This window comes from Alosa alosa, chromosome 13 (genome assembly GCF_017589495.1).
Source record: "Alosa alosa isolate M-15738 ecotype Scorff River chromosome 13, AALO_Geno_1.1, whole genome shotgun sequence".
NCBI lineage: Eukaryota > Metazoa > Chordata > Actinopteri > Clupeiformes > Clupeidae > Alosa > Alosa alosa.
Window position 1 is genome coordinate 16,435,615 of NC_063201.1, and position 19,235 is coordinate 16,454,849.

General features: G+C 42.7%; 1 protein-coding gene across 1 annotated transcript in view; it reads right to left on the bottom strand.

Moving 5' to 3' along the window:
• Positions 1-12,141: 12,141 nt before the first annotated feature.
• pnp4b (purine nucleoside phosphorylase 4b) overlaps positions 12,142-19,235 on the bottom strand; it is a 12,471-nt gene continuing 5,377 nt past the window's right edge. The window contains 5 exon segments of the mRNA XM_048260531.1: positions 12,142-12,405; positions 12,407-12,504; positions 13,505-13,695; positions 14,118-14,293; positions 19,213-19,235. The exon segment at positions 19,213-19,235 is cut by the window's right edge and continues 81 nt beyond it. Coding sequence (XP_048116488.1) covers positions 12,265-12,405; positions 12,407-12,504; positions 13,505-13,695; positions 14,118-14,293; positions 19,213-19,235 — 629 coding nt within the window. The 3' untranslated portion in view covers positions 12,142-12,264.

Sequence of the window (19,235 nt, forward strand, 5' to 3'; positions counted from 1 at the left end):
AGAGAGAGAGAGAGAGAGAGAGAGAGACGATTCAGTGTGTATCCTTAAATCAATCAATCATATTAAATTCAAGCAGTATAAGATCTCTCTCACTTTCTCTGTCTTTACACACACACACACGGAGGGGGTGAAGAGGTTTAAATGTGTGCCATTCAAGCAATCATATATTTTCCCTCCATCCTGAGAACAACACTGACACCAAGGTTATAAGGCTATGTGATTTTTCTCCAGATTTTAAATGAAATCCCTTTATGCCCATTACAGTACCAGTAAAAGCTCTCATGTAGTCCCTCTCTCTCTCACTCACTCTCTCCTTCTTTCTTTCTTTCTTTCTTTCTCTTTCACTCTCTCTCTCTCTATATATATCTCCGTCTCCGTCTCTCTGTCTCTCTCTCTCTCTCCACTCACAGCCTCACCACTCTATCTCCGTCTCTCTCTCTTTCTTTCTTTCTCTCTCTCTCTTTCACTCTCTCTCTCTCTCTCTCTCTCTCTCTCTCTCTCTCTCTCTCTATATATATATATATATATATATATATATATATATATATATATATATATATATATATATATATCTCTGTCTCTGTCTCTGTCTCTGTCTCTGTCTCTGTCTCTGTCTCTCTCTCTCTCTCTCTCTCTCTCTCTCTCTCTCTCCCTCTCCGTCTCTCTCTCTCCACTCACAGCCTCACCACTGAAGATTTGTGGCCCTCGGGAGCTTCTCAGAGCTAAAACTCATAAGTGGATTAAAAAAATCTTGGAATGTAAAAGGGAAACTTTGTCAAACTTTCAAGGGTGGACCAAATGAGAAGGTTAAAAGCTAATCAGTCGAACCCTCTAGTGGTTGTTTTTCAGGTCTCTGCAAAGTTTGTTAGACCCAAAGAGAATCAGTCATATTTAGAGTTTCTGAAACACACTTTGGTAGCTACATTTACCATTATGTGTCCCATTGAATCCCCTTCACTTGAATCTCAGAAAGCTGGGTGACGTGGTAATTGTTCTATCCTGTCAACATGGACATCACAGACAGTCTGTAGAGGATAAAATAAGTGTGCAGATAAATTTAAAAGAAACGGACGTCTACTCAATAAACTTAATTTTGGTTCCTGTGCAGACACATAAATCAATACTGTAGAGTCACCACTCTCCTTTTCAGGTAAATTTATGCAGAAGATGGTTTATCTCTTTCACATTTATCCCAAAAAAATACAATGAATATATTCTCTGCCAATGAGTTGGAGTCAAAATGTATTAGGAAAAGTATGCTGCACTATAAGTACAAAAGCGTGGTATTCTGCAGTGACTGTATAAGGATAATAAGATAGTGAGGATACTCACAACATTGCTGAGCATACAAAGAATATTCCGTAATTAAGCTGGTGGACATAACCATTTACAAGAATGAATTATCTTAGGGATGACAGTAAGGTTGGACTGGTCACACTGGCCTTGCAATTCCACAAATCTTTATGATGTCCTCTTTATGATGTGCTGGAGCCAATCGCTAAGGTTTGGTCAGGGGCATCAATAACAGTCTTCCTCCAGAATTACACTGGAGATGGATTTAGTCAGCTTGTCATGTAAGGTCTTGTAGGGAAAACGGAGTTTGCAAGATTTAGGCTGGCAGTGACAGCGTATAGGCAGTTGACATATTACACCTTAGAGGAGACACAAAATCGTTTCCTCCAAGACTAGCATTCAATGCCCTTTCATGTTCCGATTTCAGCAAATGTGTCCACCTAATGACTACAATGCTGATCTTCTCAGTGCAGCTATAGCTGTTACTTCAGCATCACTTAGCATCACATATTATGTCACTTCCTCTATGTCACCTTGTGAACTCCTGCCCAAACCCCAAAGCTTTCAGCCTAATTTCAGATTAGACAGAATATATTTTGCTGTGAAAACAGTGGCAGTGCTATGTAAGGCTATTCCCTTCATCTAACACAAATATGGATCATGTCCACAGTGTTTTGTAGTTCCTACATAGCGAGCAGTGCTAGTCACATTGGATCCAGTATGATAAGCAGGGTCTCATGGATACTTAAGCATGAATCATGCTTTTTCTTACCTTTATTGTAAAGGTATTTTTTTTCTGCAAAAAGAGAATGTGAGAGGTAGAGTGTTTCTCTTGTTGATGACCCTGCCTATGAGAGCATGGCTTTTCTCTCTCTTGTCTTCTTGAGAAATGAAGATTTGACTCAAACCTGTCTTGGGAGATGTGTCTTGGCCGAATCACCTCTTCTATAAGGCTGTCGGGGAAAAGAGCCTACTGGCAGTAGAGCCATCAAGCAATCAGACGTTTCACGAAGGGCATGTTTCATACAAGAGGCTCCACGAATCACTCAATGGGGCCTATGGCACCATGCAGGTAACCCATTACGGATGGGGCTTGTGAGTAATAGAGTGACAAGAACTCTGCTTCAGGCTTCCACAAACAAAGGACGGGGAAGAAAAGCGCAGAATGTGATGTAAATGAAAGAAGACCACTATAAGCACGCTTGAGTTCAACCAATCCCAGTTCCACTTCCACTATCCACTGTCATACAAGACAATATGATAGGTTCACTGTGTGAATTTAGATGTATTTTTTAAGTGAGCTGTTTATGTTAGGCTGTTTTATGTCATCTTAATATGAGTTTGTTGTCTTTTCATCCACTTATTTTGACTTGCGGGCTCATGTAGCTGTCTACCGCTAAGTTGTTGTTTTGTCTGGGTGGTGATGGCAGACCATATGTTTTTAATGATCATCTGTCTATGACAAATGGAGCTTGGCTGTGTCACTGCCTCTCACCCTCTCACCCCACAGGTAAACTGGCTGGCAGGCAGACGGCCACCAGTCCGCCAGCTACTGTGATGTCATTAGAGCCTGTCTGCCATCATCACAGCGCCCAGTACAGTCCAGGCTCTTTACACCTGTGCCTTTGCCAAGATTCATAGCAAGTATTTTGTTGTTTGTCGTTTGTTTGTTGTTTGTTTGTTTATTTAATCCTTTGAAGTCTAGACAGTTTGTGAATGACACATAGCACATCCTGGCAGACACTCTGCAGTATGGGATTAATGATTATTGGTTTTCCAGTTTCATTTTGTTTGTTTGTAATTTTAGTTCTGGACTTCCATATACATGCAGATATGTTGAGTAATCAAAAGTGAAATCATTATGGACATGTTCTTTGCAGAAATGTTTTGTTATAAATATAATTTTCAGTTACTGGAGACCTGTGCCAAAGCTTGTCCCACTATGAGTAATATGTAACTTTAGCAATTATTCAACAGAATTGCTGATAAAAGATGCATTACTTAACAAGCTGTGGAACACTGCATAAGCATTCTTCTGCTAAATCATTCAGTATGTGCCTTTGAAGTTTATCAGGTAGCCATAAGACAGCTTGATAAATGGACTATCAAATTTTCTCTGCGGAATGTAAATGGGCAATTCCATGGAAAATTACTTTTTTTGTAACATCCATAACACCAATAAAATGTGATGGTATGGTATGATGTGAATGATTACATGAAATTTGAGCATTTGCTATTTTTGGCTGAAGAATATACATGAGAAAAACGAATGTTATCATTCACATCATACAAATGCCAAGGCATTTCACTGGTGTTATGGATGTGACAAAAAGTCAATTTTCCATGGAATTACCCAAATGCTTATTCACATTGTTTTTGGAGTGGATTTCACTTTTTGTAGATTATATTTTTAACACTTTTGTCTGGACTGCAAAGATTATTATTGTTGCAGTCAAAATATGTGCAAGACAACTCTATTGACAAGAAAACAATTCTTTGCAGACAATCTTTTTTGGTTGTGGTGGTTATAATAAATAAATAAGCATAGCATTTTCCTATCTAATTTCAACTTCTTTAAGTTAATCAGAGAGTTTGTGAACTTTCAGAAGTAGTTCATGACTTCCTTTTTCACTAATGTATGAAAACAAAGTGACACAGAGGCTAAATCCCCAAGTAATTTTGAAACATCGGAAAGACAAGAGAATGCACTAAATTGAATAATTGAAATAAAAAGAAACTGTGTTGACATTTGTAATTAGGTAATTTTTGAAAATGCCTATATTTACAGTTAAAACAAAAATTAAAAGGTTCTAATCAACTGGAAATGTGACAAACATGCATTGACAAAGACCCATGGTTATCTTGCCCCCACACAGAGTATGGAGGATGGCAAGATAGGCAAAAACATTCCATAAGAACCAGTGTTGGAGAGTTACAGAAAAAGGTATCATCTTGATGTCACCAAGTCCCCCAAAAAATCTTCAAAAGTGACCTCACCGCTAACAGATTATTTAGAGGCCATGTCAGGTAAAAGCCTTTCCAGTCATTTAATTACAAATGTAAATGTCAGGAGTTACTGAATGATACAGTAACTTTGTCTGGAAATGTGGTCTATTGTCAGATTAAATGAAAATGAAGCTCTTTGGCAAGAAACACTTTAGGTGGGTTTGTCGTATACAAGGATAGAAGAATGCAAGTATAGAAGAATGACTATACTAAAATGAACCCCATGCCTAATGAGAATTATGGTGGAAGAGCTGTGATATTGTGGAGCTGTTTTATTCTTCTTCTTATTATTATTATTATTTATTAAGGCCTTGGGAACCTTATTAAGGTGCATGGTATTATGAACCCCAAGATACACCTGAACATTTTCAAATCTGTCAATCTCTGCCAAGACACCTAAAAGTGGGTCATGATTTGATCATTCATCAGATCAATGAACCAAAACAAACGTCCAGATCAAAGCAAAAATGGTTTAATGAACACAAAATCAATCTTCAGCCTATGCCATCTCAGTCTCCTGATCTAAACTCCATAGAATAACAGTGGGGTGGGTGAAAGAGGAGAAGCACAAGTGTGGACCTAGCAATCTGGACGATCTGGGAAGATTTTGTAAAGACGAATGGTCTGAAATTCCTACAAGCAGGGGTGTCAGTAATTGTGAGCGACATGTTTTTGTTAAAAATATATATATATTTTTTTATGAGATTTTCCTTTTTCTTAAAATAATTGTGTTTCCCTTCATGGTTAGATTTTTCCTCATTGTTTTTATTGTGAGATTAGAATAAATCACCAACAGATTATTTTTCATACCTGTTTTTATTCAACTTTAGCAGAGGTGGCAATAATTCTGGAGGGTACTGTATGACTCTTATGTGTCCTGTTTACTGTGTATGTGTGGCACTGATCCTTTGTAGCCGACCCCTCTGTAGTGATGATAAACAAACAGGGTTGACACTGAGGGTGTGAACAAGTGTGACAGCCTGTTGTCTCTGCAGACGAGTGGTGGAGTTCACAGGTGGAGGGAAGGGGAGAGCCGTCAGAGAATATGAAACACACCCACAGTGTAAAGTCATCAGCTCACACTGGTCCATCCATTATGCTGGGGGCATTTATGAACAAAACAACTGATGCATCGTGTTTGTAAACAAATGGATTAGCGAGTATTATCAACATCTTCTTAGACTCAATTTGCAGCACAAATGGAATAGTGAAATTGGCTGGGCTACTTCAAAGAGACTAAACCCAGGAATGACCGGAGCACTCAGAGAACTTTAAAACTTGTTTTATTGTGGTGCACAATATTGTGCCAGTTTCTCTGATCCTTTGGTCCTGGACTGTGAGCATCGAAAGAGGCTTGAGCGCAAGTGACACCATTCTTACAAATGGAATAGTGTTTTCTGATATCTGTCTGTGTAAGGTCATGCAGAATCACAGAACGAGAAAGCTTTTCCACATCATCATTAACAACATTAAGGGCCATATCTTAGCGATCTAAAACACATGGTCACTGGCGAATAGCTTAAATAAATGTAGGGGTTTGTCCAGTCCACATTGGGGGTGATTTTGTTATCAAAAGTCGGGCGCCTGGCACAAAATGTTTGGCAAAATATGTTTCTTAATCAGTCATGGGTGTGTTTTGGGCGTAACATCTAGCCTGGGGAAAACCCAGACGTACTTCCCCTGGGGAAAACCCAGACGTACTTCCGGCAAAAGTGTCTGGTTTCAACCGGGCTACGTTCATTCCTTTTAACAGCAAGCTGTGCAACTTCAAACAGCGCATCAGTATTTTGATAGTCAGTGGAGCATTTGAAGGAATCTGCTTGCACGCAAGACCATATGGAACAGGTTTACTAAAAGCCTACACACATCTGCACTTGTCTATTATTTGAACTCATAGGAAAAGTGAAACTAACAGTTATACACAGTTAATTACTTTCACTATTGACTGACAATGGGTTACCATTGAAAACATGAAAAATGCAATACTAACCCCAATAATGTTCGAGTGACTGAATAAAAAACCTAAGGACATTTGTCCTGCAGAGGAGTTGCTGCTTACATCTCGAGACAGTGCGTCTTCAGTTGTGCTTCATATGCGTCTTTCGCTATAGACCAAGTTTTTCTTTTTAGATGGTGTAACATATAGCGATTTTTAGATAATGCGCCAGACCACACCTTAGGTCGTTAATTGCCACACCCCTGGGCGCATCGTGTAATAAAAGAGAAGGGCATGGCGAAAAACTTGAGTGTAAGATAGGAATACAGTATGCTTTGCATCATGATAAGAATACGCGCTGGGTTTTAGATCGCCAATATAAGGCCCAAAGAGTTAAACAACTCATTGGACTTTCTGGCCTTTCTGCTTAGTTTACAGAAATTTGAACAAAAAAAAGTTTTTTTTTTGCATTGTGCTGATCTGACTCTATTTTCCAGAAACATCAGGCAGTGACACCCCATTAATTCTACACCCTGGCACCAGCAAATACATGGTTTGAATGTGAATGCACAACACAGGCTGATATATTTGTGCTGCAAAAAATGTGTTTGTGATTTATGGCATTTAATCGCTGGCTAATTGTTCACCCTTACTGGTGTCTGTTAGTCTTTCTCTCATTGTGCAGTCGTAGTTTTCCAAGAGCAGTGTGTGTGTGTGTGTGTGTGTGTGTTTGTTCCAGAATGCAAGACAAATCTGTTGCATATGGGTTTTTTTTCAGTCACTAGTGCACCAGAATGTTGCACTTTACAACATGGCTGATAAGAACTCTCAGTCTTCATTCAGCAGTGGCGTACTGGTTTTAACCACTGGTCTGTCAATAAGAGGAAGTGAAGTCATAATCAATCTCCTACCTGAGATCCCTGTTTACTTATCTTGTACCATCTTTGAGTACTCTTGTTGTCCACTGCCAGACTGTGCTTATCATATTTTCTTTTGTTGTTGTTGGAGCAGTGGATGTGAAAATACAAAGCTTTTACATTTATAAGAAAACATTTTCCAGCCTTTACCAGACATATTGAAGTTTAACCAGTGATTGGGTACACTGACTCATGACAGTTTCTCAGTTGCTGATGATTCCTCTTTCTATTTCTCCCAGCGGTTCAGAAGCTTGCACCCCAACAAAAGATACAGGGAGCCTTTGAAGGTTCTTTATAGCATATATATCCCAGCAGGGCTGTCACAGCTTAAGGGGTCAAAGTTCAGATGGCATTTCGATGAAGGATTTATTCTAGCCCACGGTAGGTCTTACTTTGAGGATGAGAGAAGGTGCCGGAGGTCCTTGGAACTTCCGAATGTGACAGTTTCTTTCATGCTGACTCTGTTAGGTTGCAAGATGCCATCCGTTGCATATTCTATACAGGGGGGGGGCATTCTATGTTTGTATTCTACGTATTCTTGTTCTATGCATTCTATGTCTAAGAAAATCAGAGGGTTAAATCAGACTGTGGAGAGTTCTCTGCTTGTCTAATTGAATCTGTGATTAGCCTTAAATGAATGCATAGACAGTGTTGAAATTGGACAGGGCAGAAGTGTAATGGTCTGATTGGGATACAGAACCACCATTCATGGTAGTATGAATATTTCACAATGAATATTTTACATGCATAAATTGTTATATTTGGCAAACTTTTAAGTTAAATTTTAAGATAGATGAAAGAAATTGAGAAAAAGATGTTCACAGACTCTCTCATTTCAGCATCCTCTCAACTGCTTTAAAACCCCATCATGGGTGCCATTGTCCTTTTTCCTTTAATTATCCTTGTTAATGTTGCCATGAAACAATACAATCTGAAATTATTGCCATCTTGCTTTAATGCGCTGAAGAACAATAACAAAGTACAATGAAAAGCTGTTTGCCAACCATTAAATGATTTTGATCAATTGTAATTGACTTATCAGTCTGTGTTGCAATGCTTTTTGAATGTGCTGAAATGGAAATAAATGTCAGAAAGCACAGAGAGATGTGTAATGCTTAGATAACCATGAATTAATGCAATTAGAAAGTAATCAACATTCCATCATGTTAACAGACGGTTGGTTCATCACTGAGGCCGTCATTCTTGATGTTTTGCAATCAGCTATGGTCGGGGTAGGAGATTTCACTGGATAAAAAGCATAAAACACCTGAAGTGTTCATATCCCAGACATAAAGTGAAGATGTATAGATCACAGGAATGATATGCCCAGGCAAAAAAAAAACAGCATCTCCCCTCCCTCTCATTTCCATTTCCATACCGTCAGGGGAAAACAATCAGGTTTCAGTGCACATGACTTTGTATTTTATATGGACACTCCATGTACTATGTAATCATCAGATTCAATCAGCTCTCAATTATCCATTAATCAAGAGATCATGTCATTACATATTCTCATTGATGCCTGTTCACTCATCTTGATTAAACTGTGAATATATCTCCCTCCTGGGTATGTGTGTTTGGAAAATGGTTGACTCCTCCATCTGTGAGGATTTGTGAATGTTGATATTCTGTTTATTCTCTACACCGTTGTGTAGATTAGGGTGCACAGTTACAGAGATTCATAGCCATTCTGTTCCCTTATCAAAAAAATGGTGGTGTCCTGACATTACTCATGTAAGAAAATAGCTTGTAATATCTATGATCAGGTCAGGAATATACTGTACCTCTGGGAATTCTTTTTGAATCAAAGTTTGGAGAAAAAGAGTGTGTAGCTCTGGAATTTGACGAGCGGTTCCCTTCAATAGAATCCGAATCAATCAAGCAAGCCCTTAAAGCAGGGTCGTAAATATGGGCCTCAAAATATGGTTAAAATATATTAGTAGGCAAAGCTCTACCTCTGTGACTGAATGTGTGTTTGTGTGTGTGTGTGTCCACTGTCCAGTTTAGTCAGAAGATGGGTCTAATCGGCAGGCAGCAGGTGAAGCAGTGATTGATGTGGTGGTATAAAACAGGTGCAGGTGTGTGGGGTGATGGCGAGATGGGTGGCTGCTTTTTCACACAGACACACACACACACACACACAAACACTCTCTCTCTCTCACACACACACACACACACACACACACACACACAAATGCACAAAACTCTCTCTCACACACACACACACAAATGCACAAAACTCTCTCTCACACACACACACACACAAATGCACAAAACTCTCTATCACTCAGGCACAGACACACACACACCACTACTACCACCACCTCCACCACCACCCCTTCTTCCTTTACACTGTGTCACAAAGAAAAGCATGGAGGCTTGGCAGGTCAATGACAGCGAAGGAGTGAGCACCAAAGCCATGGATGGTGTGACTGAGGGAAATGCTGAGAAAGAAGGAAAGGCAGCTATGGCTCATAGCCATCACTCAAAACATCCATCACTGGCAACAAATAAAGACCAGAATTAGATAAAAGCGTAAACCAACATAAGATTATGATGATGTCAAGCTGGAGCAGACAGATTAATATGAAATGTGTTTGCAGAGGAAGGAAGAAGTTAGTCCTTGGTCCTTAAATGTTCCTCGTGTCCCTGAAACCTTGATTTTCACATAGGCTATATTTCAATCCTGAGGGCTCATGCAGGGGGACTTGTGGTGGGCTAAAAAGTCTGTGTGTGTGTGTGTGTGTGTGTGTGTGTGTGGATCAAAGCTTTGCCTAAAGCCCCCACACACACCACCACCGTAATGAGTGTGAAACACATTCTGTCACTTTCCCCTGCACAGCGGTGTCAACTGACATGCATTCGATAAACAATGGATTTTATTGTGTGGCACTGACTAAAATAGAACTGTATTGTAATCGGCACGACAACGGCAAAAGGGAAGGGCGAAAGACTGGAATCTGAGTAATTGAACACCGTATGCGGAGTTTGCCACTCTCGTGTCAGCGCCGTTGTGCAGTGCAATTTAAATGGTCAGGGGCATCCACAGGGTGCCAGAGGTGGGGTCAGAGGTGCAATGACAAAGCGTACTCTTCTGAGGCGGCCCTTAATTAGCCACTCAGTCAGCATAAAAATTCCCAGGGAAGACGTGCAGGGAGCCTTCAGACAAGAGTCGGTTTCAAAAGGATGGTAGTCACCTCGGCGGGCCAAGGGGAGGTCATGGCTATCAGGAAGTAAAAAGAAAAGCAGGGCTCCGTACTCGAGGCTTTGTTTTGTACCACTCCCCCCAACACAGACTCACACACACACACACACACACACAAACACTATTGTGAGTAACTAACTGGATCTGGCTGTGTACACAGACAGAATTGTATGTTACAGCTTGGTCAAATCTATAATCCTTACATCTTGACTTAATTAAAGCTTTAATAAATATTTGTCCTCAAACAAACCATTATTTGAAGAGTAAGGATTTTATTTCTTATTTACATACATTTTTTTCATGTCACATACAAACATGGAGCCCTGTATCTGAACACCCTACCTGTGTGTACTCTGGCAGTGTATATATATATATATATATATAGTGATGCAATTCTCACTTCTAATTAACCTTTCACATCCATAGATGGGGAGGCTATCTCATTTCACATCCATAGATGGGGAGGCTATCTCATTTCACTCAGTGGTGTATAGTGCAGTTTGTTGGAAGTCGCTCTGCAACACCCTTCAATGCATTGTTTCCCAACCTTGGGGTCGCCTGAAATTCAAATGGGGTCGGCTGAGATACTGGGTATCTTAAAATTGACCAGTACATTACATAAGAATATACACTGAATAAAACAAATATCAAAAAACTCATGAAACTAATATGGATTCCTCATTACAATCTAGTTATGTAAAAAATAAACTTAGACAGCCCGCATGAGATCTTTGATTGATGTAATCATGCTTGAAAATCAAAGTACCGCTCTCGACTGGATGTTCCAGCAGAGATGAGATGCATGCTCTCACAACATGTTGTGAATGATTAGGATTGCCAACATAAAAAAAACACATCGAAATAGGGTCACCTGCCAAAAAAAGGTTGGGAACACCTGTTATAATGTGTAGCAAAGGTGGAAAGTATGAGTAATACAATGTAGGAATTCCTCTTTTCATACATTTTTAGAGTAGCTGCATCTTGACATTGCTTGGCAACCATTCAGATAGAGGAAATATATTTCTTGGTGGAAGAATGATTATCTATGAATAAATCGTTGGTAAATAAATCTAATATTGGTTGCGCATCGTGCCTAACAACGGCCCTTAGCTGTTCTAAAATCAGTGGGCTTATTGCTTAAGTAACACAATGTAGGAATCCCCCTTTTCCTAAATTTTCATCATACTGGATACCCATGTAGTAGCCTACTGAGGGGGTACCCAATTCGTGGAGAACGGATGAAAATTGTCATGTTCCTACCTAGCTACAAGATACATAGTGCAATACCAGGCATTCTGGGCATGCATTGGTACTGACAGATATGAGAGTCAGTGTATCATCAAAATGAGTTTGAAGCTATTATTTAGAAGATAACTACATTGTGTTGTTTTGCTCGAGTTGTTTGAGAGTTTAGTGCAGTGTTTTTCAACCACTGTGCCGGGGCCACTAGTGTGCCGTGAGAGATCATCAGGTGTGCCGCAGAAAATTACCCAAATGTTACTCACTGGTCCAGAAAAGCAACTGTTGCATCAAAAAATGTATAACCACATGCTCTCATTGATTGTATGATTGCACTATTTGTGGTATGCAGGCATGTACAACGGGGGCCCCATATCCAGTATTCACAGAATCATCACATATCCAGTTCATAACAACAATTAAATTAGATATAGTCACCTACTGTACAAATGAAACAGAGGGCGCTTGTTTTATTGAGCAGGTCTTGCATAGAAGCCATAAGGCCCATAATCTGTGTATTATTTGAAATTTTAGGCTATGGTATGTGTATTTTTTTCTTCGCACAGGATGTTAGTGTGCCGTGGGACAATTTAAGTGTCAAAAGTGTGACGTTGCACAAAAAAGGTTGAAAAACACTGGTTTAGTGACTGGGAGACTCTCAGGTTTCCCTAGTGGCCATTGAGTGTCTCCACCTGGTTGCTGTCGAGCTGGTCGTAGCGGGTGATGAGGTTCTGGAGCAGCTTCTGCAGCATCTCGGCCCGCATGCGCCCGGTCTCCAGGACCTCCTCATGGTTGGCCTTCTCCTCGCGGACTGTAGTCCAGCGACACCTTGTTGGTGATAAGCGAGATACCGAGCGCTCGCAGGCCACAGTGTTTGGCCACCGTCACCTCGGGAACCGTGCTCATGCCTGGGGTGTGTGTGTGTGTGGGGGTTGTCAGGAGAAGATGGGTGTTGGAGAAGAGAAAAATAGAGAGAAAGAAAGAGAGAGTAGGAGAAAAAAACGGGCTCTTAATTAAATGGCAATTAGCTCTGTGGTGAAGAAAAAGCCGGCAGGAGCCCGTGCTGCATCATTAATAAGCGAACGCTGCTGCTGCCACTCTCATTGTTAATACTTAATGAGGAGGACTCGCTCTCCACCCAACAGGGAGTGGTGGACGTGCACAAACGAAAACGCCACAGACCCTCAGCGACTGGCAATGTTCCCCACATACCACACCCATTGGCTGTGGATGGGCACAAGCAGTTTAACTGTCAGGTTTTTAACACCACAGTGACAAAGGTGCTCTAGTTTCTGAATTGGATTACCACTAGTTGCAAAAACAATTCAGATGTGGCAACTGCGCATTCATATCTAATGAGTTTCTGTGTAATCTAATCTAAAGCAATTATTGGTTTTAAACCAGATAATCTCTCTTCGAGCAATTCTAATGTGTCTGTAATTAGCACGGGTCACTTTCATTAACAGAGCATGCTGTTGAAACACTGTGATTTATTAATGAGGTATAGCAACGTGCTAAGCTAAGCTAACAGTAGTCAGGGTGCCATTTACCACAGAACAAACATCAGCCAGAGCCCTGTCATCCATCCCTTCATTAGAGAGGACTGTTTGAACTTCTGTCATTACTCAGCTCATGTTCACAACACCAAAGGCCATGGGTTCTTATGACTGACTGTCAGAAATGTTGCTTTAGATGAAACTGTGTCTGCTTAACACAGTCGAGGAACAGAGCTTCTTGTTTGTACAGTAGCTATCGTTAATCACCTCAGAACAGAGGAACAGGTGAAGGTGGGACATCACCCATTGCGTTGTCAAAAACAAACAAATTCCAGTAATCATCACTGTAATGATCACCACAGGCATTTGCATTAAAATTAGCTTGGGTATTGACGGCCATTTTGGGTCTTACCGACTGAGTCACTTCCCAGGACGTGCAGCATGCGGGCCTCTGCGATGGTCTCAAAGTTGGGCCCGCTTACCATGCAGTAGACGCCCTCCCGCATGAAGTTAGAGTAGCCCAGGTCACTACTCACCGACATGGCCAGCTTCCGCAGGTCTTTACTGTAGGCATCCGACATACATGGGAATCGAATCCCAAACCTTAAAGATGAGGATGGAATTAAGAAAACCAGACACTTTCGTTTTTATTACAGACCATGAAAGACATGCATAATATACTCGTGTTTGTCATTTTTTACATAGTGTAGCCTATTATTAATCAATCTCAACACTGACGAATTCATGTTACGTAAATTCTGTATCTAGTTCTCTATTTCATTTAACCAGCTTGGGAAATCCTCTTCTTTGTTTGTTCAAGCATACTTGTATTATACTATTTTTGCATTTCTCTCCCTTACTCCGTCTCTCACACAATGCACAGAAGGCTCACACACATGCATGTGTATACACACACACACACACACACACACACACACACACACACACACACACACGCTCACACATTCTCTCCATATGACACTTCTGTTCTTTCTCTCACTCTTCATCCCTGGTCCTCACCATACCGTTCATCATTGGGGCCACACAGTGGGTGCTGTCCAGCAAAGCCAGGTAAGTTAATGTGGTCCTTAATGAGCATAATGTCTCCCACTTTGAAGTCCTCACACAGGCCTCCTGAGGCATTTGTCACAATGATGGTCTCCACTCCCATCAGCTTGAAGATCCGCACCGGGAAAGTGACCTGCAGCAGAGAGGGTGAGAGAGGAGGGTAGGAGAGAGAGAGAGAGTAGGGTAAGAGAGAGAGAGGAGGGCAGGAGAGAGAAAGAGAGAGAGAGTAGGGTAGGAGAGAGGGTAGGAGAGAGAGAGGAGGGTAGGAGAGAGAGAGAGTAGGGTAGGAGAGACGGTAGGAGAGAGAGGAGGGTAGGAGAGAGAGAGGAGGGTAGGAGAGGAGAGGGGGGGGGAGAGAGAGAGGAGGGTAGGAGAGAGAGAGGAGGGTAGGAGAGAGGGTGAGAGAGAGAGGAGGGTAGGAGAGAGGGTGGGAGAGAGAGAGAGAGAGAGAGAATGAGAGAACATGAGTGGAACGAGTGGAAGACGATCAGTAGGGGACTGGGCTATTGAGCGTGAGCAGGCCAACGGCATGATGGGAAATGGAGGCAGGTGTGCAGTGAGGGGATGAGATGGTAATGTTCTGATGGGAGGGTGACACACACAGGAAGCTTGTAAGGGGCAATGCACATACACAGCCTATAGATGGCACACACACACACACACACAAACAATCAAAATGCACATCTCAGCACTGAAAATGTCTAGAGTCGCAAACAATTTTCTACAGTAATGCAGTTATGTACACACACAGACACACACACAAGAAACAAATTGCCATGTACAGAAACAAGCATCCTAAACATACAGACATACAATGCTTGCACCTACACCACTCCCCACACATACACACACGTCAATTTTTTTCTCCCCATACCTCCAATTGCCACACACACACACACACACACACAGACACAGCCGTGTGCCGCTCTTTCGGCCTGTGCTGGTGTTGCTGGTGAGCAGCTGTGGCTGTGGGCAGGTGATGGAGTGGTCCGGCGCTCTGTAAATGAGATAAATATAGGATTGCACAGAAGCCCCATTACTGCCCGTGTCACCCTGAAGGGGGAGATGAGTAATGAACTAGCAGGCTCAGTATAGCACAGCTCAATAGGGATGTCACAGTCTGTCAGACGTGCTCGTTCAATCCTTCTCTCTCTCTCTCTCTCTTCATCGCTCCCTTGCTCTCTCTGACGGACCCGAGAAGAAGGCAGCAAAGCCTCTGCCATGGTTGGTGCCACCAGCGCAACCTGCGGTCACAGCTCCGAACAGGAAAAGGATGGTGGAAGAAAGAAAAGACTTGAAAAATAAAAAGCAGAATTGGTTTTGAGGCGAATCCCCATATGACATTTTTGCAGGGCAGTAGACCCTAGCTAGGAGTAGGGGAGGTCGGAGGGAATCGAGTCCTTGGAGTAGTATGCCTCTTGGAGTGTATGTCCCACTGTTGACCTAAACGATAGCCTCGTCGCCAGCCATGCGTTTGTTAAAGGCAGCAATACGCGTGTCAGTGAAGAGAAACCCAGTGCACCGATGCATATCACAAGGAGGAAAATCATATCACTGAATTCATGAACTGGGCTTTGTTTTACTGGATCCATCGTGTGATCAATTTCTTCCATAAGCTGGTGAGGTGACCCGAGGGACCAAGATTTATGCCTCGGCCTGGCGGCTTTATTGCACACGGAGGGTCATGATTCTGAAAATACAAGAGCTGATCCACACTTCAGTGATCACCCTCATCTCTCTGCCTCTCTCCTCTCGCTCGCACCTGGCCTGTGTCAAGCAGTTCAGTTTTTATTGCCAGCCCCTTTAGCGGCAGGGCAGGCACACAGCAGCAGCTTTTTTACCCTGTGAAGGCGCGAGTGACACAAGCACCTGGAGCAAACTCAAAGTCCTGAGAGGAGTGTGGGTGAAAACCTGCCCAGCCTAAAAATGCAATCAGGCAAGCATGACCTATAGCTCTCCTCCATTAGCCACTACTCCGCCCAAACCCCACCCCCCACCTCCTGTACCCTCAACCACTTCTATCCATGGAGTAGGAGGAGACAGAGAGAGAGAGAGAGAGAGAGAGAGAGAGCAACCAAGCTGTGATGCAATTCTTTCTTTAGCGCTGTGGTGACTATCAGATTGAACCCAACAGTCTGATAAAGACCCACCTGGCTAGGATGCCTGGCTTTGCATTCAAACAGGAGAAGAGAGACAGAGAGCAAGATAGATAGAGAGAGAGAGAGAGTGAGAGTAGAGAAAAAAAGAGAGAAAATGAGAAATGGAGGAGGGATAACCAAAAGCATAGGTCACATAGGGGCCAGCTAAGCAAACTGTCTAATTAACCTCTATATCGCTCCCCATGTTAACAAAACATTCATAACAAATGAGCTACCGCTCACACACAAAAGCAGCCGCCGCGGCTAGATATGCCGTGTGTTACTGCGTGACCGCCAAGAGAGAAGATGACATTGTGGCCTGATAGGGTTCGTTCATGCACATCTGTGCAGCCCTTAGAAATGAGAAGTGAGCCGCATAGTGCTCTACACAGCTCTGCTTCACTGGGTGGGCCGTAAAAGAATTATGAAGGGTGAACCTTTGAGGAATGGCAGGTTGGGGTGCATTTTATGAATCAAATTATCTGGCATAACAATACTGCCATGGACTAAAATGTCAGCATGAGTAAGTTTGTGTGTGTGTGTGTTGTGTGTGTGTGTGTGTGTGTGTGTGTGAGAGAGAGAGAGAGAGAGAGAGAGAGAGAGTGAGTGAGAGTGTGTGTGTGTGTGTGTGTGTGTGTCTGTGATTGTGTCTGAGGGAAAGAGACAGAGAGAGAAGAGGAGCGAGGCCCTAAACTTATATCGACTTACAAACACACAAGGACATATTTATTGCATATTGATTTGAGTTCTTTGATGTTTGCACTGGGAAGAAGGTAGCGATGCTTTTGGCCCCATCAAGGTTATGATCAGTGTGAAAGCATCTGACCTTTTCCTCAGCACATTTCTTCTATATCTGGACCAAACCAATGCTCCAATATGGCTCCATGACCTTGCCAAGTAGTGAGAGATCCTAAGTGCTGCTGTATCCTAACAACCCCAGTGTCTCATATTACTATAACACAACGAAACACTCAGGCAGAAAGCAGGCCTTGCTATCCCTGTTCTTTTGAGGTCATTCCAGGCGATCCCAGAGCGATTCTGGAGGCCTGAGGTGGGTGTCTAATTTATGGATGCTCGATGCGCAAGGTCTGTTCTGGCAATGATAAGATCAGGTGGAGTAAGGATGAATGGGTGGGTGAATGAAGGGTCTGAGGATAAAACTCAGAGACAAAAGAGCTGGAATATCTTTAGCAAACTTATACCTCCGCCACCACCACCTCCTCCACCCTTCAAAACAACACCCCCTCCACCCTGAGACATCATTAGTGCTGATGTCAGGCCCGCAACGTCTGACCGTAATGTGCTGTGTCATGTTGTCAGCGTGACGATTACCCTGACAGCTGCTCTCCCCCCACCCCAAACACAGAGAGAAAGAGTGAGTGAGTGAGTGAGTGAGTGAGGGAGATAGTGCCACGACGGGAAGATATAGATTCCTCAGCAATTTGGGAGAAAGTGGATCCTTGGCACAGTGCGTGGCAGATAAATATTCCCCTGGGGGCAGAGGCGTGTAAATTTGAGTTCTCGCCACCTCTCAGACCGCAGGGGTGACGTGGGCCAAGAGCAGCCGGAATTTATGCTGTCTTCACCACAGCGCTGGCAGCTGAGGGGCTGAGAGGGTAGACGAGAGTGGATGAGCGGCGCATCTAAATGCCACCGAGAGCTTTCAGCCGACAGCAGGATTTATGGACTCTGACTGACAAGTCCTGTAAGGCTTTGGAAACTTAAATGTCGTTTATGAATGAATTTATGCAGTGGTCCACTAAGCACCATTTTATTTACTCTGTATTGCGCTGTGGTGTTGCCCCACATGATGGACTCCTTGTAAACTGTGTATATGGTGGCCCCCATGCTGCCAAACACAGGGAATGAACATTCATTTGGCATATGTCTGCTCAAAGCGCTGTTCCAAATTGGAAACACAAAGCCCGCAGAGTGGGCAAGGACTTGATTTCCCCATGGGCTGGGAAGAAGTTGAAACACTGATCCCTTTCCCTCTCTGCATGTGTCCCTATGCATGTGTCCCTGTGTGTGTGTGTGTGTGTGTGTGTGTGTGTGTGTGTGTGTGTGTGTGTGTGTGTGTGTGTGTGTGTGTGTGTGTGTTTTTTTTTTTGTCTTTCATCTTTTTTCCCCTCCTGAACTGTGATGGATCAGGCTAATGGTGCATGTCGGAGCATCCAGGTCCTCTCTGCTTTACAAAAAGGAGCCGTTTCACACCACTTCCCGTGTCCTTGTAGCAAAAGAAAGGAGGGCGAGAGACTAGAAGGGAAAGCAAGCTTCAACGGTGTGGCACTATTCACTGTTACCGAATACAGCTTTTTGTTATCTGTAAATTGCTGATTGCTTTTGTAAGTGAAGTGAGCTCTCCAGGTGAATTTCTCAAACATCCAGACTCCGTTGCGTGTCTAAGGATTTTAAATGAGTGTCACACTGTACGACTCGATGCCTGCGCCATGTTGATATAGTGCTAGTTGCAGGAAGGGATGGAAACGTTATTAGCGGAGCCTTGAGTGAATATAGCCGGCTGATGAAGTGTAATCCATCCATATACTGATGGTACACTGAATAAATGACTTGATTTAAAAACATATTGTTGAGGAAAAGTAAATACACCGTACATATTGTCTCTCTCTGTGTGTGTGTGTGTGTGTGTGTGTGTGTGTGACTGGGAGGAAGGGTAGGGGGAGGAAAGGGGAGGAAAAGTAAACTTACATATTTGACTGTGTGTGTGTGTGTGTGTGTGTGTGTGTGTGTGTGTGTCTGTGTGTGTGTGTGTGGTAAATCTGCACAGATTGGGGAGTATTCTAAACAGTAATATGATAACATTGACAGTATTTCAGAAGTGAGGCACTCTGGGTAATGAACTCCAGCCGACCTAGAGAACAGTCCATCCCTTGCAGTGGTAGTTTGGACTCACCTTACACAACGAGTAGCCCTCGT